General features: G+C 51.2%; 1 protein-coding gene across 3 annotated transcripts; it reads left to right on the top strand.

Annotated features, from left to right (window-relative positions):
* The first annotated feature begins 351 nt into the window (after positions 1 to 351).
* On the top strand, positions 352 to 21,851 carry LOC120323254 (protein FAM207A-like). 3 transcript variants are annotated; one of them, XM_039381395.1, is made up of 5 exons: positions 352 to 388; positions 3,444 to 3,597; positions 6,847 to 6,912; positions 10,479 to 10,573; positions 21,323 to 21,851. In XM_039381395.1, the coding sequence occupies exons 1-4, from the start codon at positions 358 to 360 to the stop codon at positions 10,528 to 10,530; spliced, it is 303 nt and encodes a 100-aa protein (XP_039237329.1). In that variant the 5' UTR covers positions 352 to 357; the 3' UTR covers positions 10,531 to 10,573; positions 21,323 to 21,851. The 3 variants fall into 3 exon arrangements, with proteins under 3 accessions (XP_039237329.1, XP_039237330.1, XP_039237328.1); XM_039381396.1 differs by lacking the exon at positions 21,323 to 21,851 and adding an exon at positions 17,576 to 17,842; XM_039381394.1 differs by lacking the exons at positions 10,479 to 10,573; positions 21,323 to 21,851 and adding an exon at positions 8,304 to 8,941.
* The last annotated feature ends 634 nt before the right edge of the window (positions 21,852 to 22,485 follow it).

Raw genomic sequence — 22,485 nt, 5'->3', positions numbered from 1 at the left:
CTGGACAGGGCTTGGAGCAACCTGGGCTGATGGAAGGTGTCCCTGCCCATGGCAGGGGGTTAGAACAAGATGGGCTTTAGGGTCCCTTCCAACCCAAACCATTCTAGGATTCTCTGCTGCTGATCTGATCTACTTGCTTCTTGTTTTTTTAACTGACAGCAAGTCGGGTTTAATTCGTTTGGCTAAAAGTTGGAGGTGCAGTGTAGCCCCTGCAATGCCTGCAGCCTGCCTGACCTGCCAGCAAATTCAAAAGCATCGAGGGTTGAATGGAATCTGTTGTACAGGAGCCAGGCTCCATCTCATGTCTCTTCTCTTCTAGGTTTAGAAGAAAAAACAGTTCTTTCCAAAAAAGAAAAGATGAAGCTGAGGAAAGAAAGATGGCTGCAGAGTGAGTACTCCTGTGAAGCATGTCACACATCACAGAGCACGGCTCTGGTGGATCTCCTTGTTCATTGGGTGTGGGTTTAAGTGCTTGGAAGGGCTGAATGCTTCTCAGAAACCTTCACACCTGCTCCCCAGCAGGTGGGGTCAAAGTCCCAGGTATTGCTCAGTGTTAAGCACCAAGACCGAGTCATTGCCCCACATCTGTTTTTGATCTTTCTCCACGTGTAATATATCTGACTACATAAACTCCTTCTTTATCCAGATAGGACACTGTGCCCATGTAAGTTTAGTGTATCTTTTAAAGCCCTGGTACAGATAGGACTGGCTGTGTAGTGGAGCTCCTCGTTGCCGAGGAGCCATGGGGGTGATAGGACAGCCTGGAGCTGAGACCTATGCTGCCACCATCTCATCCCAAACCTCTGTGGTGAGAGCCTGCAGTAAGGGAGAACTCTGGGCACTTCTGGTTGTGTTACTGCTCTTTCCCATATGCTACAGGTCAGTGAACCCACTTGCCAGACAGTCTGGCCTTTCTCGAGGCTGTGAAATATGAGCTAAACAAAACCAGCCCATGGCAGAAATGCTTCTGTTTCCTGTGGGAAGTGTCTGTATTTTTGCTTCGAGTGTTGCAGCGCAGTAAGAGACTATGCTGTCCTACCCAGTGTAGCAGAGGGATTCCTTGTGTCACCTGGAGGTGTTCTTGGGACAAGCTTTTCCCCTAACACCTTCTTGCCCAACAGAGTTGAAGGCAGATTGTGTTTGGGGCAGAGGGATATGGTTTTCTGCTACACCATGTGCTCTGTGCGCCTGAGCTCTGAGCTCAAGTCCATTCACCTGTGATTTCACCATTTGCAGAGAAGGTGCGTCTAGCTCCTCTTAGATAAAAAGCTGAGAATTTAACACTCTGTGTGTGAAGGAAACCTTCTCCCAAAAGCTTCACAGTGCCTTTGACATCTGCAACCCTTTGACACAAAGTATAGTGCTGTGCTAGTGAAGGTCAGCTGCTTTGGAAAAGCCCAGAAGCAGGATCCCTACACTCTCTTAATCCTGCCCTCCTGATGCCTTTGTAGCATCCATCTTTCCCAAGATCATGTGTGTTATTTTGGCCCTGCTGTGGCCTCTTTCCCTCTCTCTTGTCTCTGAAATCACTAAGTTGAGGAAACACAAATGAAATACAGAGGCTTTGCTTTGAGCAGAACACCAACACAGTAAACTCCGGGCCAAATTAATCTCCCTTAGAAGATACTATGTGTTAGAAGTGCTTTACAGGCACAAAAGTACCTAAAAAAAAAATTTTTTTTTGTGGAGAAAGAACTCTTTGCCCCCTGAAAGAGAACCCAATTTGGACAGCTGAGGTTGTTACCACTGCATGTCTGTTTTCCTAAATCTGAGTTTGTTGTTTCTTGTTGTCCCAGGGCTGCTCTTGTGACACTGGATGCCAAGACCCTGGGAACCAAAGTTCAGCCCAGTAGAGCAAATGCAAAACTTGGAGCTTTCTTCCATTCCAATAAGTAATCTTAGGAGAGACTAGAGAGGGGAAAAAACTTATGTAATGCTTCAGACATTAGAAGTATGCGCATTTAAAAATATATATATTGCGTGGCTCCTCAGACGAACAAGACTTCATAGGAAAAGAATTTGGGATGTTTGTGCAGAATCAGGTGTCTGAAAATTTTAAGCACATACTGTTTATGAAAGCACTGAAGTAGTCAGCTTCATAAAGCCAGACCAAAAAAAGAAGTGATGCAGAACAGAAAGCTGTGTTCTTGGCAGGGATTGCTGCGAGGAGAGGCGTTTCCAATCCAGATTTGTCACAAACATCCATGTACAGCAGAATTGCAGTTCATGACAGCCGAGTTGGAGAGCAAACAAGGCAGAGGTATGAAAGGAGCCAGCAGCCAGCCAGTGAATTTGAGTTCTGCTTCCTTGAGATTGTGGGAGCAGGATTAGACCCGAGATTGTGGTCTGTAAGTGGGACTGGCTGCTTTTTTGCTCCCACCAAAATAGTTCTGTGGAAGCTGTTGGCCTGCCTGTGCTACCAGCTTGGCCCCACAGCTTCTGGCACTCTGTCATGTCCACACATGGAGTTTTTAGCTCAGCACTGAGGCTCATCCTTGCAGTTGTCCAAGGGACTTCTGGGTCAGGTTGGGGCATCTTGGAATTCAGCTGGAAGCTTGTATGAGTCCTGGGCTTTTGTGGGCTGTCTAAAGGGCATGTTCTGCTGGAGCTTACCCTGGCAACTGCTGGCTCTGTGAAGCTTGGGCAGCTGTGGGACTTAAAACTACACCAGGGAGCCTCAAGGACTGAGGCAGAAGCCTGTGGGCTTTCAAAGCCCACCTCCCATGGCTGAAGGGGGGAGACCGATATAACATTTGTGGAGCTTTCTGTGCCCACAACCATGTCAGAGCTGCTGCAGGGAGACTGGGAAACGTGGTTCTGAGGAAGAGCCATCTGTCTCTGCCACTTGATGCAGTGCTTTTCCAGGGGTCCAGTTTATCCAGCATCTGGTGGCTTGCACTCCACCATGAGTCATGAAGGTGAGACCTTGACTCGCTCCGAACTAAGTAAACAACTGAAATTAAGTCCGTCTTTTCTGCCTGTGCTAGGAGACCACTGTTTGGTCCCAGCAGCAAAGCAGAGATGGGGCTGTGCTTGTTTAAGGCCAGATGTGGAGCTGACTGTACTTGGTTTGTCCCTTCCCCTCTTGTTTCTCTCACCCAGTTCCATGCAAGGTCAGTGTGGGGTTTTTTGCCACACCAGGGCTCCTGTGCTGTGTTGCTGTGAGTGATGAACAGTGTAAGGGATGGGAGCAATTCAGACAAAATCAGTGTGGGAATTTCATTTCCCGTTGCACTGTCAGAAGGGATGTATAGAGTTATAAGCAAACACAACCTGTAAGGGGGGAATAACCCAGCTGCATTATTTTTGGTCTTTCCCTGGTTTAGGTCACTTCTGGCCTGTTATTCCTCTAGGTGGTTAAGCAGTCTATTAATTTCTTAGCTCAAGGGTTATCTCCTGCAGACACTTCTCCTTCCTTCAGTAGAGCCTTATTTCTGATTCAGAAATAGAAAGTGTGAAGATAATGAAGCAGAAGCGAAAAGCCGAAGCAAAGCGAAAAGCAACACCTGTGGTGGGAGACATGCAGCCCTTGATGGAAGCCCTACCTGAGCTCTCTGACCTGACTGCAGGTGGCAGGGGCAGGAAGCCAGTCAAGAGGTACGTGCCATTTTGGGGATGGGCTGTGTATTTCCCTTCTTTCTGCGGGATGAAGTGTCCTTCAGCTCAGCTCATAGCTACAAGCTTCTAATTCTTCGAGGAGCACTTTTTTCTTGTTTTTTTTTTTTCCTATATGCCACCATTTATTCAGCCTGCCCTCTCTTTCAGTGGGAATGAACAGCAAAAGTACAAGCAAAACTTCAAGTCTTGCAGAAAACAGACAGTTGCTTGGCTGGAGTTTGGGGCCAGGGCTTACCTGAGCCTGAGTGGGTGGCTTTGCCCCCTTTCTGTCATGATGTGATCTTTTCCAGTATGAGAATTAAAGGACATCAAATGTATGTAGTGAGTAACAGGTTCAGTACAAGCAGGAGGCTTGCTGCTTTGCACAGCTCCTTGCCACAGGTTGTCAGGGCTGAAGGAAGCCTGTATGTTCAGGTGGGACCTGACAAATCCAGTGACAACAGCTCCATGGAGGGCTTGCTGCATGTCTATAAAGTGCAGCTGGCACTAGGTCTCTGAGCAGCAAAGAGTGGAGAGGATGTGGCTGTACACTTGCCTTGGTCTTAGAATCACAGACTGGTGTGGGTTGGAAGGGACCTTAAAGCCCATCTCGTTCCAAACCCTTACCATTGTCAGGGACACCTTTCACTGGAGCAGGTTGTTCTATGCCCTGTCCAACCTGGCCTGAGACACTTCCAGGGATGGGGCATCCACAGCATCTCTGGGCAACCTGTGCCAAGGCCTCACCACCCTTACAGGGAAGAATTTGTTATCAGAATCACAGAATATGCCAAGTTGGAAGGAACCCATCAGAATCATGAAGTCCAACTCTTGCCCTGCACAGGACACCCCAACAATATCCAATCTAAAACTGCTCTCTGTCAGCGAGAAGCCATTCCCCCTTGTCCTGTCACTCCAGACCCTTGTCCAGGATCCCTCTCCAGCTCTCTTGGAGCCATTTTGGAAACTGGAAGGGGCTCTAAGGTCTCCCAGAGCCTTCTCTTCTCCAGTCAGAATTCCTCCAGTCTTATCCCTTTCTGGCCATCTGCTGCAGGATGCTTTAAGGCAAAACACTGGCCAAAATACTCCTCCCAGCAACTGCAATGACCTTCTCTTTTGTAGTGCCCTTCATAGCAGAGGGTGTGTGGCACACCTGGAAGTGTTTGGTGATCTTGCACGAATCTCCAGACTTGGAGATGTGCTGTCAGCTCCCTCCCTCCCCCAGACCTCCTGTGGGGGTGTGGAATCCCTAGTCTGTCCTTTTGGAAGCCTGAGTCAGCACAGTGGAGATGGGAGTTTGACACTGGGTGATGTCAGCCAGATTTGCCTGTGACATGCCAACCCAAAAGCAGCCCCCCCTCAGTAATGGCATGGAGGAGCTACAGGGCTCTTCTTCCCCTTGCTGGCTTCTGGCTTCCTGGATGTGTGTGCAGAAGTGTTTGAAATAATCAGAGGAGGCTTTTACAGGATTTGAATCAATGCAGAAAGGAAGGGTAATACTCTGGTGATTTGTCATCATTATTAATAAAAGATTAGATTCTCCAAGAATTTGATCTCCTGCAGGGTAAAGGCGCATTACAGGGAGGTTTTTATTCTGTTTTATAATGAATGAAGGCAATGAAGTGTAATGAATCTGGGCTGCTAACATGGTCCAAGAGAACAGGCAATGTGCTGGTGGTTTTGGAGGGAAGTCCAGCCTGGGATGTACTCTAGAATAGCTTTCCTTTAGGCTTTGTCACCCTCTGCAGAGCTGCTCATTTCTGAAGGGGCTGCCATGGTGACTTGGTGGCACACACGGGTTTGGCAAGCCCTGCTCTGGTGACCATGGGTTGCCATCCAACTTGAGAAGGGATTTCCCTGGGCTTCTGTGAGCATTCCAGGCAAACTGGGACAAGAAATTGTTCCTGTGCTGAGCTGTTAAGAATGAGGGGAGGGGAGGAGAGGGGAGGGGAGGGGAGGGAAATGAGCAGGAACTGATTGAGTAGAGAGGGGTGATGGAAGTGAGTAAGGTGAATGAATATGAGGCAAGTGAGTAGGAGGGAAGGAAGAATGGGGGAAAAAAGGCAAAATAACAGGATGGAGGGTAACATGTCAGAGTGGGAAATAGGAAGAGAAGGTCACTGTAACACTGCCAGCAAGAGACCAGATCCTGCTGTCTTGAAGAGAAGGCAAGGAACTGTTGTGTTTCCTAACCTTTGGGGCAGATCTGGTGAGGAAGGTTCTAGCTCCCAGCACCCACCAGTATGGGAAGATTCCTCCTTGAGGAATCTGCCCCAACAGAGGGGTAAGAGGCAGACCCTCTTCCTCCCCCTTGGGCTGTTGCTGGGGCTCAGCCTCAGGGCAAATAGGAGAGGAGCTACCCCATGGAGGCAGACCCACTTCCCAACTTGTTTCTCCTATTAACTTTTATATCTGTCTAGTGCTGAAGAATGGAAGTTTCTTCTCCTTTCCTTAATGTCCAGTTCTACCAGCAGCTCCCCTTATGCACTTCAAGTCCCAAAAGCAATCGCTGCCCTTCCTATGTGTCCCTTGCTGGGGGTCAGCACTGCCTTTGTGGTAAATCTCTGCTGCTGCTTGGCATCAGGCACTGTGTGGGATGGGATTACACCTCTGGTCTCCTTGGACTTTGCCCAGGAGTCAGGAGTGGGTTACAGAAAGTGCAGATCCATACCTGCTGCTGTGCCTCCACTGCACACAGTGCACCATCCTGCATTCCAACACATTATATCCCAGTGGTCCCACTGCGGGATCCAGAGCAGGGCTGGCAGTATCCCATGGATGCTTCTTGCTGAGTGTACATAGCACTGTCTGTAAGGGATGGCTGCCGAGGCTGGGGCTCTGCAGTGTCAGTAGGGAACGTGAGCCGTGCAGAGGTGACACGTGTGGCAGTGAGAGGAAGTTCAATGGAATCTTTTCTCTAAGCAACAGGATCGGTTTGACCTGGAGGTCAGTGATAAGCAGAAAGTGATCTGGGCATGGACAGCTAATGACCAGTTCTGGAACTAAGCGATCTGGTTTTTCTGCAATGCCTCCTGCTCTGTCAGTCTGTGCCAGAAGGAGTTTGCATTTCCATGCAGTGCCTGGCTGTGAAATAACTGCCTTTCAGGACAATTTCCATGCAGGACGATTACCTGTCCTCTCTGGGAAGGCAAATGCAGAATTCCTGGACTGCTTCCATCTCCGCAGCCATTTCTAAATCGCTGCTCTTCTCTAACACTCGCTCACTTGTTTTGTTTCTTCTCTCCACAGCCATATAGCAAAGGCAGAACCATCAGACTTCTGTCTGATGAAACAAGCTCAGAAACATCGGCTCCTGTAAGTACCCAGTTACCAGTGTCCAGTCCTTGCTGAGCCTTACAGAATGGCTGAGACTGGAAAAGACCCCTGGGGGTCATTGGAAGGGACCCCTGGTCCAACCAGCAGGGTCACCTAGAACTGGTTGCTCAGGGCCATGTCCACATGGCTTTTGAATATCAAGAAGGATGGAGAGTTTAAATGCTTTTGAATGATTCCTGGGCTTAGTCTGGCAACTCCTTATTCCTCTGTGTAATCTGTTGGATAGTTTATACTGCCACTAGGCATCAAGAACTTCATTTTCGCTCAGCACAGCTCTCTTGGGGCTAGGCACTGTGATCTGGCAGTGTTTGCTTTCATGTTTCCAGGATTTCTGTCAGTTCTGAGCCATTCAGCTTCAAACTGAGGCTGAACAGTCAGGCTACAGATCTCCAGCACACTCCATGAATACCCTTCTCTGTCAGAAATTGGCCGCTGTTGGTGCTGGGATGCCTTCCTTGCTTCTGCCTTTCTTTACTTTTTAGCGGTCTGGGAAATCTGTGCTTCTTGGGAGGGAAATAGCTTGGAGTAAGGTCTTGAGGTTTGTTTCCCAGGATATTAGTTAGGGTAGGAGGTTCCCTACGACTCACCATATTGCCCCATCTACCAAAACCCAAGCTTCAGATTTGGCTCCTCTCTTCCCTCTGCCAGGGGCAGGGCTGGCATTGAAGGGAAGGCCCTTACTTGGGAGGGGAGTAGTTGAATGCCAACAGCTGTGTGTCTGGCAAGCATGTGGAGAGCCTGGCAGCCTGAGGGAGATGGGGATGCTGCAATGGATGTGGCTGTGTGAAAACTCACAGGTTTTCTTTTACACTCCTACTCTGTTCTTGTTTTTCCCTGGGTGCTTGCTTTTTAAGACAAGACCATTTCCACAGCAAGCAGCTGCTCTTCCCATGGCATCTAACTAGAGTTGCACATAGGATTACCAAGCCTTTCAGCAATGAAAGGCTGGTAGCAACCAGACTTTCAGCAATGAAAGTCAGTAGATGAGCTCTCAGAAGAGAATCTGATTTCGTGCTGGTGCAGTCTGAAGTAATTTTCATTCCTGGTGATTTACCAGATACCCACAGTCCCTTGATCTACTAGGGAAAAGTTCTGAAATAACCATTTCCAAGTGATGCTGGGCACTAACAAGATTGTTTCTGTCTCTGTGGCATGAGATCAAGCCTCTGGCTCCCATGAAGCTGGCAGCAATTTGAGCTTTGCCCTTGGCTAAATTAGGTTTATTTCTTGCGCTGTCTCTTTCTGAGATTTACACCCAGGATCACTCTGTCTCGACAGAAATCCACTGCTTTATGAGTTTGGTCCTTATCTGCTCAGTTTCTTTTGTGTGAGGCACTTAGAGAATTTGCGTGTTGTTTTTCTTTCCTCAGAGAGAAGGAAGTGGCTCGGTTTCATGAGGTTATCACTGATCCCAAGTACAGAGCCAACCCCCTCATGGCCATCAGCAACCACCTCTCCAAGAGGCTGAGGCTGGGGGAAGAAGGGAATCCCCTCTAGAGTGTCAGCTGGGACCAGAGCAGCGCACCAGGGTGCAAAGTCTCTGGGCTTCGAAGGAGCACCTCTCTGACATGACCTCTCAACTACTTCGGTCCTTGGAAGCAGTTCAGCAGATAATTAAATCCAACAGCCCTGGTTTCTGTCTGCAAGAATAACACAGCTCTCTCCTGATAGGGGCAGCTGCCTCTTTGCAGGCAGTCTGCATGGAGCAGGGTGTTCTGTGGGATCTTTGTACAGGCATTAATCTCCCTGCAAAGTGTCTTGATACATTTGCTCTTCTTGTGAGCAGGCACAATTTCTGAAATTGTGCCAATGGCCATGCATCTGTTTTCTGTCGTTTCCCTCCCCTTCCTGACAACTCTGAAAAGAGATTCCCAAGTGCTGTGTTGGAATGGGTCAGGACTCCAAGCCCAGGAGACTGTTGGAGATCTGTCAGGATGAATGCTGCTGTTCACAGACATTGCTTTATGTGAGAAATTTAGCTTTGGAATAAACACACTTTCATACAGCACTGAGTTTGGCTCCTGTTTTGGTAAATAGGAATTGAAATATGAGCTTATTTCCATCGCTGGAAAAACTACTTAAAACAATTGTTTTTTCCTTGTGCACAGTGAATCAAGAGACTGCTACTGCCTCACGCAACACAAGCAATGAGAAATCTCTGCGGATCATGTCTACCTCATGGACTTGCCTTCTCTTGGCCTTAAAAGCATGTGCTTCCCATGGGTGATGCTCCCCCCTTTTGGCCTTTCTGTTCCCTGTTTGGCCTGCCCTATAGGAAGTGTCCCAAAATGTGTCCTTCCTGCAGGCTGTGAAATTCAGCTGGTCACTTGCATGTCTGGGGCTGGGAACCTCTGCAGTGGGGGAAGGCCTTTCCTTCCTCCGGACACCAGTGTTCACAAAACCCTAGGGAATTGTCATGGGGCACAGCTGAAGGCAGGGCCATCCCCTACTGGAGATGATCCCAGTTTGGCACACAAAAATACCAGTGCTGTCTCTTGAACATAAAAAAAAGTTTACTGATGCTTCTTAACTTTGGGAAAGCAACCTGCTGCAACTGACTCTGACCCAAGTTAATGCCTAAAACCACCTGCAATGGGAGTGGCTGGCACCTTGACCATACCTATCTCCTGCCACACTGGTAGTACTGCTGTTTTTCTCTCTTTAAGCTGGACTGTTGAACAAAGGCAGTTTGCCTGATGCCACTTGGCTCTGGCAGTGCAGACACTGTCACTGATGCTGCCTGTTAGAGAAATGTCACCATGACAGCCCTGCTCCCCCAGGGCCTGGCAGGAGCTTCCTGCTGGCAGAGGCCACGGAGAGATGCTGACTGTGTCCCGTCCTCCAGCCTGTTGCTTTCGGGCTGGCTGGCCCCAGCTGCAGCCATCCTTGTGCTTAAATGGGGAGAAGGTGGGAGATGAAGAAGGTGAAGACATCCAAGAATTGAGATTGTTCAGCCTGGAGAAGAGAGGGCTCTGAGGAGACCTTAGAGCCCTCCCCTCTGCCATTACCTAAAGGGTCTCCAAGAGAGCTGGAGAGAGACTTTGGGCAAGGGCCTGGAGTGACCGGACAAGTGGGAATGGCTTCCCACTGCCAGAGGGCAGGGTTAGATGGGATACTGGGAAGAAATTCTTCCCTGTGAGGGTGGGGAGGCCCTGGCACAGGTTGCCCAGAGAAGCTGTGGCTGCTCCATCCCTGGAAGTGTCCAAGACCAGGTTGGACGGGGCTTAGAGCAACCTGGGCTAGTGGAAGGTGTCCCTGCCCATGGCAGGGAGTTGGAACAAGATGGTCTTTAAGGTTCTTCCCAACCCAAACCATTGTATAATTCTCTTATTCCATGATTCTAAGTACAGAGGAGGATGAAGGCTGCTCCTCTTATTAGTGAACTGGGCTCTCAAGTGGATAGAGAAGTGTGTGTGCAGGGCAGGAGGCACAGGAGGCAGCTGGCGTGGCACGTTCTTCCCAGGAACTTGTCCCTAGGGAAAAAAAGTGAATCTGAAAGGCCATCAATCCCTGTCTTCCCAGGCTACTTAGTTTTCTTTTTGCAGGTGGTTCCAAGTAACTGAAGAATTGGAGCAATGCTTGGATGGCCTGGATTGAAATGTTAAGGAAAATCCTCAGCTGGCAGCAGGGCTGGTTAGAGGTATGTGCTAGGGTAGGTTTTGCTGTGGGTCACGTGCCAAGAGATAGCCTTCTACCTTGTTGTAGTTTAGGAATGGTACTCCCCAATTCAGTGCCCCCACAGAGACTCTCCCAAAGCAGACACTGCTCTCTCACTCTCCCTTTCCCTCCCCCTTCCCACTCTGGCGGGGTGGAGTTGAGACTTGGAGGACAAAAGGCGAAGATCTCAGAAACTTCCTCTGCCGTGTTCCCCCATAGGGTGATGTCATGGATGTGCTCTTAAGTGTTCTGGAGCCTCATCCTTCTCTAGTGCAGTCTGGAGCAGTCCATGGTAAATAGTGGGGCTGTGTTTCCATCCTTGAGGCAGTCAGTTCCAGGTGTACTGCACACCTCTCCAGATGAAAGCAAACCGTGGCCTACATTCTGCTGCCAAAGGAATGGAGAAAAACACATTAACAATATCGATGGTGGCACCACTTGGCTGCCCTGGACTCCAGTCTGTACCATCTGGTCTGTCCATCAGTACCTGTTGTTCTACAACCTCAGCAGTCCCACAGCAGAAGGATCCTCTGAGAAACCAGGTGAGGTATTCTGCTGTCTGATTTCCTCTGTCTCCACAGCAGCTATCCCAAAAGCCCTTTGTGTCCTTGAAATACCCTCTCCTGGGAGTATATGCCAAGGATACATGGGGCCTCTGGGCCAGTCACAAGGGGGTATTTCTGCCCTTTGTTCCTGGTCAGGCTCACTTCAGCTTCCAGAACAGTCAGCTGCTGGGATCCCCCTGTCAGCCCAAAAATAGAGATGGATTCTGCCCCTACATATCTTGATGGCCTCAGGGTACATTGTGCTCTGGCATAAACTAAAGCCTTATACTCCTATGGGTCCAACGTGCCATCAGATCCACACAGTCCAAAAATCCACTCATGACTACCCACCCTTTCTAAGAGCCCCTGCTGTTTGGGGCTGGAAAGGAGATTTCTGTGTACAAAACCAGCTCCAAGCACTTTGGAGCCCCAAAAAGCATTGCTGGGGTGAAGGGCTCTGTGTGTGTAGCTCTTTCCAGGACAGCAGCAAGGCAGGGGCTGTCCCCACCTCTCAGGCTATGCATGAACTTCCCAGCACACGAACTGGTTACAGCCAGAGCTGTTAACTGGAAATTTGGGCACCAGTAGTGCAGACATCCAGCACTTTTCCCCTGCTCACCCTGCTCGCTTGGTCCCATCCTTTCCCTTCAAACGACTGGGTGCCAACAGAGCTGAAGCCTCACTCTCTGGGAAGTGAAGGGGTGGCTGACCAGGCAGAGGTGTTGAGCAGGGTGACCCCCCTCTGTACTGCGTGACAGCTGTACCCAGGTGGAGGTGTTGAGCCATGTGACCCCCCTTGGTACCTCCTGTAGCTGTGCTAGTGGCCCTTCATCTGCTTGCACAGCATCACTTCACCTCGAATGGGCCACTTGGCTGTGTGTGCAGCTCTTAGCCTGCTGTTTGAAAATGTTGGTCCCCTGGTAATTTAGCAGTAGTTAAACATGTGAGTGTTTAGAACTGCAGTTCACAGCCTGCTGCTGCAGGCACCTCCTGCCCCCGCCATCCAAGCAGTTGAGCAAAGGACTTAAAATCTGCCAGGAAACAGGCGTCTGAGACACAGAGTCGCCTTCGCAGTTGGCATGTTTTCAGGATGATAAAAGCTTTCACGCCTTTTTCTTTCTTTCTTTCTTTTTTAAGATAGCAGAGTGGGAAAAAAATAGCTTCCAAGCTGTAAGGAGTAGTTGTGCCAGAGGGGAGGGCGGGGGCCCAACCCGGCAGCTCTAGGCTTGGCAAGAAGTGAGTAAGCAGCAAATGCGCAACAGCTCGGGACTGGAGAAATTTGGGACTACTTTTCTGAGCTGCTTGCTTCCTTGTTGGTGATTTCGCCTTTGAAGGCTGTTCAGAGAACTGTGTCTGAGAGGAGCCTGGGTATCCTGTCCATCTGGTGGTACCGGCGGATATTTTCAGCTGCACACAAAGTGGTGGGTGGAAGGGGATTCTCCCTTTCCAGCAGCCAGTGTCTTTGGTGTGCGGGTTGCAAAGGGATAATTTTTAATAGCAGCTCTTACTCCTCCCATGTTTCTTCCCAGTACCAGTGATGGCCCCTTGCAGTTGGTTCCTGCTGGAGCGAGGGTTGCATCAGGGCAGCAGCACAGCTCAGAAAAGCACAGTGAGTCACACAGAGCTGGTCCCAGCCCTTCATCTAACCCAAGGAAGTCCCTGGTGTGAGCATGGAGCCTCCCTCCTCCTTCCTTCCACTGGCTGGCTTGTCTGCCCTAGAAAGTTTTCCTTACAGACCTTGTACAAGCAAGCACCCCCATCCTCTTGGCCCGTGGAGACTGTGACTTATGCTGCATAGAGAGCACTTCTGCTCATGCTCCGGGTGTAGCCATGAGCTGCATTGTGCCCATGGCTTTCTTTTTTGCCTAGAGCTAAGCATCTGTGATGGCTTTTTCCAGCATAACCCCAGTCAACTGAGGCACATGCTGGTGCTGTGGGTACTGGCAGAGTGGAGCTGGCTGCTTCCAAGGCTGCCAGAGAAAGCTTGTGGAGGCTGGGGTCAGGCAGGAGAGCCTGGATAGCTCCTGCCAGCTGCTGGCTAGGTGCAGTGGAGCTGGGGGGCTACCATGGCTTCCTTGAGATGACTCCCAGGTTCTCCTCTCCATCAGCTGGCAGCAGACCCTGGGTCATGCCACGGTCTGGTGCAACTCCAGCCCTCAGCTACACTTCTTACCTTGTACTTAATGTGACAGTGGCAGCTGGTGAGGAGCAGTGGGACTGTTGGGAACACTGGGTCTCTGCTGCAGTATGGTTGCTCTCCTCAGCTCCCTGGCCAGGGCACACTGGCACTGACTCCCTTCCCATGCATATCTTCACCACAGCCACTGGTCAGTCTGAGCTTTGAACCTCTGTGAGTCACCTGGGGATGCATCTGTAGGTTTGCTGTCTGGCGGGGGAGGAGGTGTCTCCCAGCTCACAAAAAAGGACTTGCACTCCTCATCCTTCCCCAACTTCCCACGTCACCAGTCATACCCCAGCCCACAGGAACGTCTGCCTGGGACCCAGCTGGTCATGACTCAGCCTGGCCACGGCTGTCCTTGCAGCAGCCCAGGTCCTGGTCACCTCCCTGTGAGCTGGAGCGCCTGTCTGGCTGTACCGTGTACGGGGCAGGGTGACGTGTGGAGGTGGAGCCCCCAGGCCATGAAGAAGCCATGTTTTCTCCTTTGAATAGTAGTGCTGAACTTCCCTCCTCCATCCCTGCCCCTGCATGCTCTGCCCAGGGCAGCTTGCCAGGGAGGTGGCTGCAGGTGCCAGCAGGCACCGCGATGATGGTCGTCAGCAGTCCCAGCACAGGCAGTGTGGCTGGTCCAGCACCCAGGGAGCTCCAGGGAGTTCAACCTCCAGTGACTCCTGCTCCTTCTGGCCCTGAATGTGGCTGGCAGAGCAGAGACCTGGCACTTCTGACCTTCTGCCACTCTTGCGTGTTCCAGTATGTGCAGTGAGCCCTTTCCCTGTGTGGGGTTATTTCTCCCCTCCCCCGATGCCCTCTTCCCTGGCTAATCCTTACGTTTCCCACCCTTTATGAAGCCACTTGCATGCTCGTACCTGTTTCTTTTGCCCTTTATTTACAGCACAGGTACCTCTGAAACCAACCCATGGTGGGTTCCTGCAGGAGCAGTCTCAGGGAACCTGAGTGCAGGAAACCTGCATGCAAATTCAAGCTGTGTGATGGTTTTGGAAGCAGATGAGATTGGCACCAGCAGCTCCTTTCATCCAGGTGTTGCACAAGAGAGGGGTGAGGTGAATCACCTGACCCAGCCTTTGCCTCTGAGTACAATTTGTCCCTGCCCGGAATCATGGGTTTCACTATGGCCTTTTTGCCTTTGTTGGCTTCTCTGGCCTTGGTGGCCATCCTGCATGGATGTGCTTTCACATTGCTGTGTCCTGGCCTTTTCAGAGCACTCAGGGAGGTGCAGGATGCATCAGACCCTCCCTTGGGAGATGCAGTCCTACTCCTGCTCTTCACTTCCTGACCTTTCACCAGTTACTAATCCCAGGAGGGCTCTCCCTCTTATGCCGTGGCAGCTCAGTTTCTTTAAGAGCTTTTGGGTATTCTTTAAGTGCTTAAGAGCATTGCCACATGCCATTTTGAAATCCCCATAAAGCTTGGTTAATTGGATCACCCTTATCTCCATACTCACCATTTCCTTGCAAGGGAAGATCATGCCCTGCCTGCTGACTCTTCCCTATGTGATAACTATCCGAGATCTGCTGATTCTGCTCTGAACCATGGTTACTTCAGTGTGAGGCATTAAACCTGGCTTTGTGTTTTTAGTTTGATGAGCAATTTAATCCTGTTCAGACATTTTCCCTGGGAAAGGCAGCAATGTGTGGCTCTGTGGTTTCTCTCCCCCCAGTCTTGATGCCTCACTGGGTGCTCCAGGAACCCAAACTGGGACCGGAGTCAGGAGTGACGTTGCTGACAGGGCTCTATCAGCTGAACAGTGGGATGAGGATTTTTGTGGTGGCTTTTTCCCTTAGCCAATCCAATTGTTTCCTTATGAGGAAGCTGTTAAATAGTGCAGGCAAAACACAGTGCCTCACCAGCAGCATTGTTAAGACTTAGACCTTTGCATGCAAATGCTCTGAGATTTTCCAGGTTGCTTGATTCCAAGCAGGGTGCATAAAATATCATCTAAGGGCTTCTCTCTGCTTTAACGATTGGTGTTTCCATGCCAGACAGGCTGAGTTGGTGACCCTGTGTGAACTCAGTGTCATTTGCACATGAACTGCTCCCATTAGCACACAGGTCTGGCTGTGTCTGCTCATTGTGGCTCCTCGTCCCAAACATCTGGGGAGCCAAAGTTGTCCCTGAAGGCACTACCCCAGGGCAGTGAGGAGTGGGATCTGGACCCCTTCCTTAGTGTTCATAAAGTGAGGATTTCTGTGGTTTAATCTAGTGCAGGTTCTCTTTGACACTGAGTGACCTGGGGGACAGGGAGTGAGATGTCACAGGGCTGGTGGGGACCACAGCAGGGTGGCAGGGTCTCTGGTGCCATAGCAGGTCTGCTCAACGAGTGTGTAGGATGCAGTTTGCTGTGCAGGATTGTTGACAGTGGCATGCAACACATTGTTCACTTTATGCTCCCTGGACTTGATTTCAGTGACATAAATAGAAAAGGAAGCTAAAACAAAGAAATATCCCAAACAGGAAGGTGCTGGAAAGGGAGCAAATGTCAGGCCCCGAGCAGGTGAAGGCACATGATGCCAGGATATCCTCCCAAGGGAAGGAGATGGAGGAAGAGATAATCACCCTGGCCCGGGCAACCCTTTGTTCCACACTCAGCCAGCCTGGGAGGATGGACAGACAGACACCAGAAGGGGCCAGGAGGACAGACTGTTCTCAGCTGAACACTTCATCTGTATTTAAAGTGTGGTTTGTCTGGCTTTAGCCAGTCCCAGCTGTTTGAGGGACTGAGGGACAGAAGCCAACACATGTGAGGGGAGAGGCAAGAAGAGTGGCTTCCGTGTGGGATGCTTCTGCTCCCGGCCCCCTGATCTCCACAGGCTCTGCGGCTGGGGAGGGAGGAGGGGGCTGCTCAGAGCCCTGCAGTGGGATAGGGCCACAGGGGGATCAGTGCCTCCCGCAGCATGCCAGGGCTGCAAGCCCAGACACTGTCTGATGGGTTTATGAATGCACCCATGGTGCCACGGGCCGGAGCCATGCCGGCGGCTCCGGGCTCCAGGCTGGAAGCAGTGTTGGTGTGCCAGGCAGAGGGGACGTGGCTATGTTTACAGCTGTTTTGGATACGTCTCATCTGAACACGTATACAACTGTCCTGGATACATGTAATCACTGCTCACCAACATGATGGTTAATCTAAACACCTTCCACTTCACTGGGTAAAACAACCACTGCCTGCCGCATGAACCCGTTTGCTTTGGGAGCAGGGAGGTGTTGCTGTGGGGAGACACTTAGCTCTTACAAATCTGTTGATGTTCCTCCACCTGCCTTCTGGTCCTCTGTGTAAAGGCAGAGCTCGTGCTGCTTTCAGGGGTCCCATGCCCACAGTGCCTGATGCTGGCGGTGGGCTCCGAGTGAACACTTGGGGTGCTCGTCATTGCTTAGTGTGCAGTGCAGTGTATCAGAGAAGCAGGGGATGCGGCAGGCACCTGGGGTGAGCTCTGGATGCTGCTACTGATGGTGACCAGCCTAATAGAAGTGGCAAACCAGTTCAAGCAGTCCTTTTTCACACATTTTTCCCTTTTCCCAAAAATCTTGGGATTTTTAAGCCAGAGATGTTGTCCTTGTTCTTGAATGGCACTTGCTGGATCTTGCTTCCAGTTTTCCCTCCTCCTAATTCCCAATGTTAAGTTTGCTTTTTTTGTTGTTTTGACCTCTCCTTGTCACAGCTCCACAGAAGGTCAGCTCGGTCTGTCTCTGTGCCAAAGCCTCGCAGCTGAGCAGTAACAGCCAAGCCTACACTGCATTTCATCTGCCCTGATCAGAACTTAGGTGCTCATGGTTTAAAAATTGGCCTTGTGTTGGTCACTGAGCAGGTTGGTTCATGATCTGTTGTTGGGCACTCCTGAGACTGTCCCCAGGGCAGTCCTGCACTTTGGCTTCTGGTCCTGCCTGCCCACTGTGACCCAAGGGGGTCACTTTTCCACGTGTGGCACCACACAGCCACATGCCGACAGCCACCCAGCTGGCAAAGGGGGAGCCAGAGCCAGCTCCACCCTTCCTCCACCCTGTCCCACAAGTGGGATGAGAAGACAGGAGCATTGCTAAAGTGCCTTGAATCGTGTGCTGGCCTTAGAAATTCATGTTGCAGACCATCTGGAAAGCAGTTAAATCTTTGATTAGGCAGCTGTGCTCCCCAGTTGTCCTCCAGCAGGCAGCCACCGCCCCAGTGAGGATGCCACTGTCCTTCCATGGGACAGCCAGCTTGCCACTCTGCAAGGAATGGGTTAAACATCCTCCCTCCTTCTCTTTGCAGCATGGCTTTGGAAGCAGGTTCCCTTGGCTTGGCAGCTGCTCCACCAAGGATCATATGGCAACAGCAGGGAGAAACTACCAAGCTTGGATCTGCTCTCAGGGTTTTTCAGGGATGCAGCTTCTGTGGGGTTGGTGGCACAGAATGGTGGAGGAGGTGATGTGTCTGGCAGTGCATCCACCTCATCCTCAGGTGAGGTCAAGGAATCTGAAAGTAGATCTGGATAAACTGGCATCTTAGATCCAAGGTGTGGCTCCAGTGTGGTGGGTGTGGGATTGGGAATATTCTATTCTGGAGCTGTGCACCAGAATGGCAGGGCCAGCAGACAGAGATATGTTCAGCACCTGCCCTGAAGGCCGTTGGGATGCCAAAACAGGAGTGTGTCACTTTGGACTCTGCTCTGTAGGTCAGAGCTCACGGGCAAAATGCCTGCAGAAGATGCCAGTGTGTGATGCAGAGGGCACATGCAGACAGAGCCACTAAACAGCAGCAGGAGGTTCCAGCTGGTGGTCATGGGCACAGCAGCAAGGCAAGGTTTCAAGAAAATTCCCTGAAATCACAGGCAACACTTCTGGGAAGAGTTGGTCATTTCTGAAATCTGTGGCTCTGGCAAGCCCACAGTCATCTCAGCTCCTGAAACTCCCTGTCCCACAGGGATGTCCAATGTTGCACCAGCCTTGCTGGTGACACTGGCTGGCACATCAGCCATGGCTGGGGAATGCTGAGGGAGCACCACCAGCCTGTGCAGGAGCCTTATACTGGGCACAGCCCCACACCCACCGGTGTTAATTGAGCCCTGAGCCATATCCTGGGGTGTGGGGACTCTAAGGAGCAAGGCCAATTTGCAAATCATGTTGCCCTGAGGTGGAAGATCACTTCAGGGTGTGGCAATTGTGAAGCTGCTTTTGGCTTGTGGTGGTTTTGTGTGAGCGACAGCCTAGTATTTCCAATTTCCCAGGACTTTGATGAAAAAGTCATTGTTAAAAAGCCATTCATTTATTAAAATAAGTTTACAAAAAACAAACCAAGCCAAAAAAAACCAAACTAACAAAAAAACCCCTCACGCAACAAGGTCTGGATGCTTTGGGAAAATGTGATGTCTCATAAACATCAGCAACTGTGTCACAGTGGTGCAGCTCAGCAAAGGCAGTGCTATTTGGGGAGGGGCCCCTTTCATCCCACAGTGGCAGGGAACCAAGCTGATCCATGGTGGAATTGGGCTGGCCATCCAGCAGGATGAGGAGTCTGGGAACACATTGTGCCTCTCACCCCACCCTCACCCCTGCACCATTTCACAGAATCACAGTGGGTCAGGTTGGAAGGGACCACAGAGGATCGTCTGGTCCAACCTCCCTCCTCAAGCAGGATTATCCCAGAGCACGTGGCACAGGTTTGCATCCGGACAGTTCTGGAATATCTCCAGTGAGGCAGATTCCACACATACTCTGGGCAATCTGTGCCAGTGCTCGGTCACTGCACAGGAAAGAAGTTCTTCCTCGTGTTCAGGTGGAACTTCCAGGGCATCAGTTTCTGCCCATCACCTCTTGTCGTGTTGGTTGGCACCACCAAGAAGAGCCTGGCTCCATCTTCTTGGCACCCCCTCTTTAGATACTTATAGACATGGATGAGGTCCCCTCTCAGTCGTCTCTTCTCGAGGCTGAAAAGGCCCAGCTCCTTCAGCCTTTCCTCAAAAGAGAGATGCTCCAGTCCCTTGATTAACTTTGTTAGCTCTCCACCGGACCTGCTCCAGGAGCTTCATGTCTCTCTTGTACTGAGGGAGCCCAGAACTGGACACAGCACTCCAGATGTGGCCTCCCCAGGGCTGAGTAGAGGGGCAGGATCACCTCCCTCGACCTGCTGGCAATGTTCTTTCCCAGCGTGAGCCCTCATGGGGGCCCTGGGGCTGATTTTCCTCCCTCTGGTGGAGGGCTGGAGCTGGACAGAGCAGCCCTCCTTGTCCTTAGACTCCAGAGGGGCTAAAGGGGACATCCCTGGGTGCTTTTCTGTCTGTCCAGGGGTGTACATCCAGATGTCCTTGGGGGGACCAGCTGTCCCTGGGCCAGCACCTCCTCAGCCTCTTCCAGCCCAGTGGAGGAGCACTCGCTCCTCATCAGTCATTAGTTCTCAGCCTTGCCCCCCTGCTCCTGCCCCAGCAGTGATTTCCCCAACATCCTAATGGGACACAACTGCTGTGGCCCATGAGACAGAGGTGGAACATGGTTTTGTCCTTGCTGGCTTCACTGCTAGTCCTAAAGTAGGGGAAAGAATGTAGTAGTTAGTGTTAAATTCCTTGAGCTAAAAATAAAATAGGGTAAGGAAATGCAGACAGGCATTCCTGGAGGTGAAGGTTTCACCAGCCAAGAGCAGCCTGCCCACAGGCACTGCTGCTCCCAGGCGGGGCAGAGGCAAAGGGTTGCATCTGAGAGAAGGAAGTGCAAAAATGGATTGTTGTTTCCAGCACTGGCTTTTGTGCTGCTCCTATTTGCCTCCCTATGGACGCCTGCATGGATCCATACCCCACCCAGAACAAAGAGAGAAGGAAGAAGCCACATGTGAGCAGAACAGCTGCTCAGTGCTGCACCTGGAGCCCATGCTGGGCATAGAAGGGATGTGGTAATGTGGATGTCACCATCCAAACACTCTGGAGAAATGGGTGAGAAAGTAGAGTTCTCAGCACGAAGTTTTCATAATACCAAGGTGGTTGGTGCAGCAGCACATATCCAGGACCAGAGGAAATGGCCTCAAGCTGTACCAGGGGAGGTTTAGATTGGATATTGGGAAAAATTTCTCCACTGAAAGGGTGGTTGGGTAACCTCAAAGGGACAGATACCTGGGAAAGTTAACATTTCTCCTTGACTAGTTGATGTCTGTGGTCAGCTGTGGCCAGGAATGAGACTTTGGGACATTTTCTGCTATGAAGTGCAGAGAGGAGTGATACCGTGCTGCAGGTCTGAAAAATCATGAAAACTGGGAAGAGCAAGGCCAGTGCTGCATTCTGCTGTGTTCTGCAGCATCCCATGGGCTTAGCTTGGTTCAGGATCTGCAGATGTCTTTAAACTGCAATGATCTGCAATGGTTTTAAACTGAGAGTAGGTTTAGATTGGATATTGGGAAGAAATTCTTGGCTGTGAGGGTGGTTAGGCCCTGGCACAGATTACCCAGAGGAGCTGTGGCTGCCCCATCCCTGGATGTGTTCAAGGTAAGGTTGGACAGGGTTTGGTCTAATGGAAGGTGTCCCTGCTCATGGCAGGGGGTTGGACAAAGGCTTTAAGGTCAGTTCCAACCCAAACCATTCTGGGATTCTGTGATTCTTTGTCAAGAGCAAAATGCAAGTCATTGCTCAGAAACCTGCTCCCCAAGTGGCCATGTGCTCTAAGCCTGCTGTCACAAGGAGACCGTGTGAGAGCCAAGTTTTAAAGTAATTATTTAATTGTGTTCTTCAGGAGGCTGAAGCCATAATGCACACAGAGAGCCGTGGTAGAAACACTGATGAACTTTGCTGGTGGTGTTTGGGTGGAGATCGCTGTTCTAGTTTCAGGAGCTGGAACCACTTTATCACCACATGGGTATAACCAAAAGTGTGTATTCTACACCCTCTGTGTCATTTCTGAGGGACTCTTTTGGATCATTTGCTGAAGCTGCCCAGGGCACACCTGATACCTGAGGCTACAAGCTGGGTGTTAAAGAACCCTGTGAGGAGTGTTTCTTTGTCTTCAAACCCATGACTCAGCTGTGATAACTCCCCTCCAGGAGGCATCAGCACCTTCACCTCCAGCCCAAGGGGGCATCTCTGCTAATGGGCCATAGTGGACTGGCATAACAGGCAGCTGCAACAACCTACACCATCAAAGTCTCCAAAAATACCCCACAACTCGCTGAGTTAAATCACCCACTGTGAAACTCCCTGCCCTGGGGGAGGTACTGGACGTTCCCACCTGAACCTGAGCACGTATCTTGGGGTTTTGGGACTTCTGGTACTGCTTGTCACATCCAGAGGAGGACCAGAATTCCAACAGGACTGCGACTGTCACTCTTGACAAGACTGTGATCATCACTTCAACAGGACCATCGTCCAGACCAACAGGTTTCTTTTCCTTTTCCTTTGCCCCCGGGGGGGTCCATGTGGAGCTCAGCACAGCAGTGGATGAACACCGTTCTGTTCTTGTCCCAGGGCATGGGCTTATACATCTGTCTTTGTGGGTTAAAACTAGTTTTCCTGTATCGTTGCATTTATTGTAAAATTTTTTTTTTTATAGTAAATTGTAACTCTGACTTGTAATCTCTCGAGTTGGGTTCATTTCCACCGATTTCCTTTTAAACCGGCACAATCACTCACTGCTCCCTAGAAAACAGTTTGGCCTTCTCATCTTGGCGTGGCGGGATGGACACGGACAGGGACATGGGCATAGACATGGACAGGGACGCGGACAGGGACATTGACAGGGACATCTCATCCACGATGATGTTGGAACGGCAGAGGCTCAGTCCTCGGGCGCTGCAGCAGGTGCTGGGTATCCCCGGCCCAGCTGAGGAGTCGTCCCCAGCTCTGAGCCCCGCGGAGGCCGGTCCGGCACCCCTGCGGCTGTCCCTGGGCAGAGGCTGCGGGAGCGGGGGATCCCAACTGGGCAGGGGCTCCCTGAGGGAGAGGCTGCGGGAGCGGGGATCCCAACGCGGCAGGGGGCTCCCTGAGGGGGGGGGGGGGGGGGGGGGGGGGGGGGGGGGGGGGGGGGATTAATTAATGCCCGCCCCTCGCTCCGCCTCTCCCCGCGCTCGCCCAATCAGAGCCGCCCTCAGAACGGCCAAGCCCCGCCCCCCCGTCGCCATCCCCCGCACTGCGAGAGCGCGCGACCGCCGACGGCCCCTCCCCGCGCGCGCGCCCCGCCAATGGGGGCGGTGGCGATGCCCGCGGCCCC

The sequence above is a fragment of the Pipra filicauda genome, unplaced genomic scaffold, assembly GCF_003945595.2.
Source record: "Pipra filicauda isolate LSUMZ 115617 unplaced genomic scaffold, ASM394559v2 scaffold21_size4447388_pilon, whole genome shotgun sequence".
In the NCBI taxonomy this organism is placed as follows: Eukaryota; Metazoa; Chordata; class Aves; order Passeriformes; family Pipridae; genus Pipra; species Pipra filicauda.
Note: the sequence above shows the minus strand (reverse complement) of the source record. Positions and strands in the feature narration are given on the sequence as shown.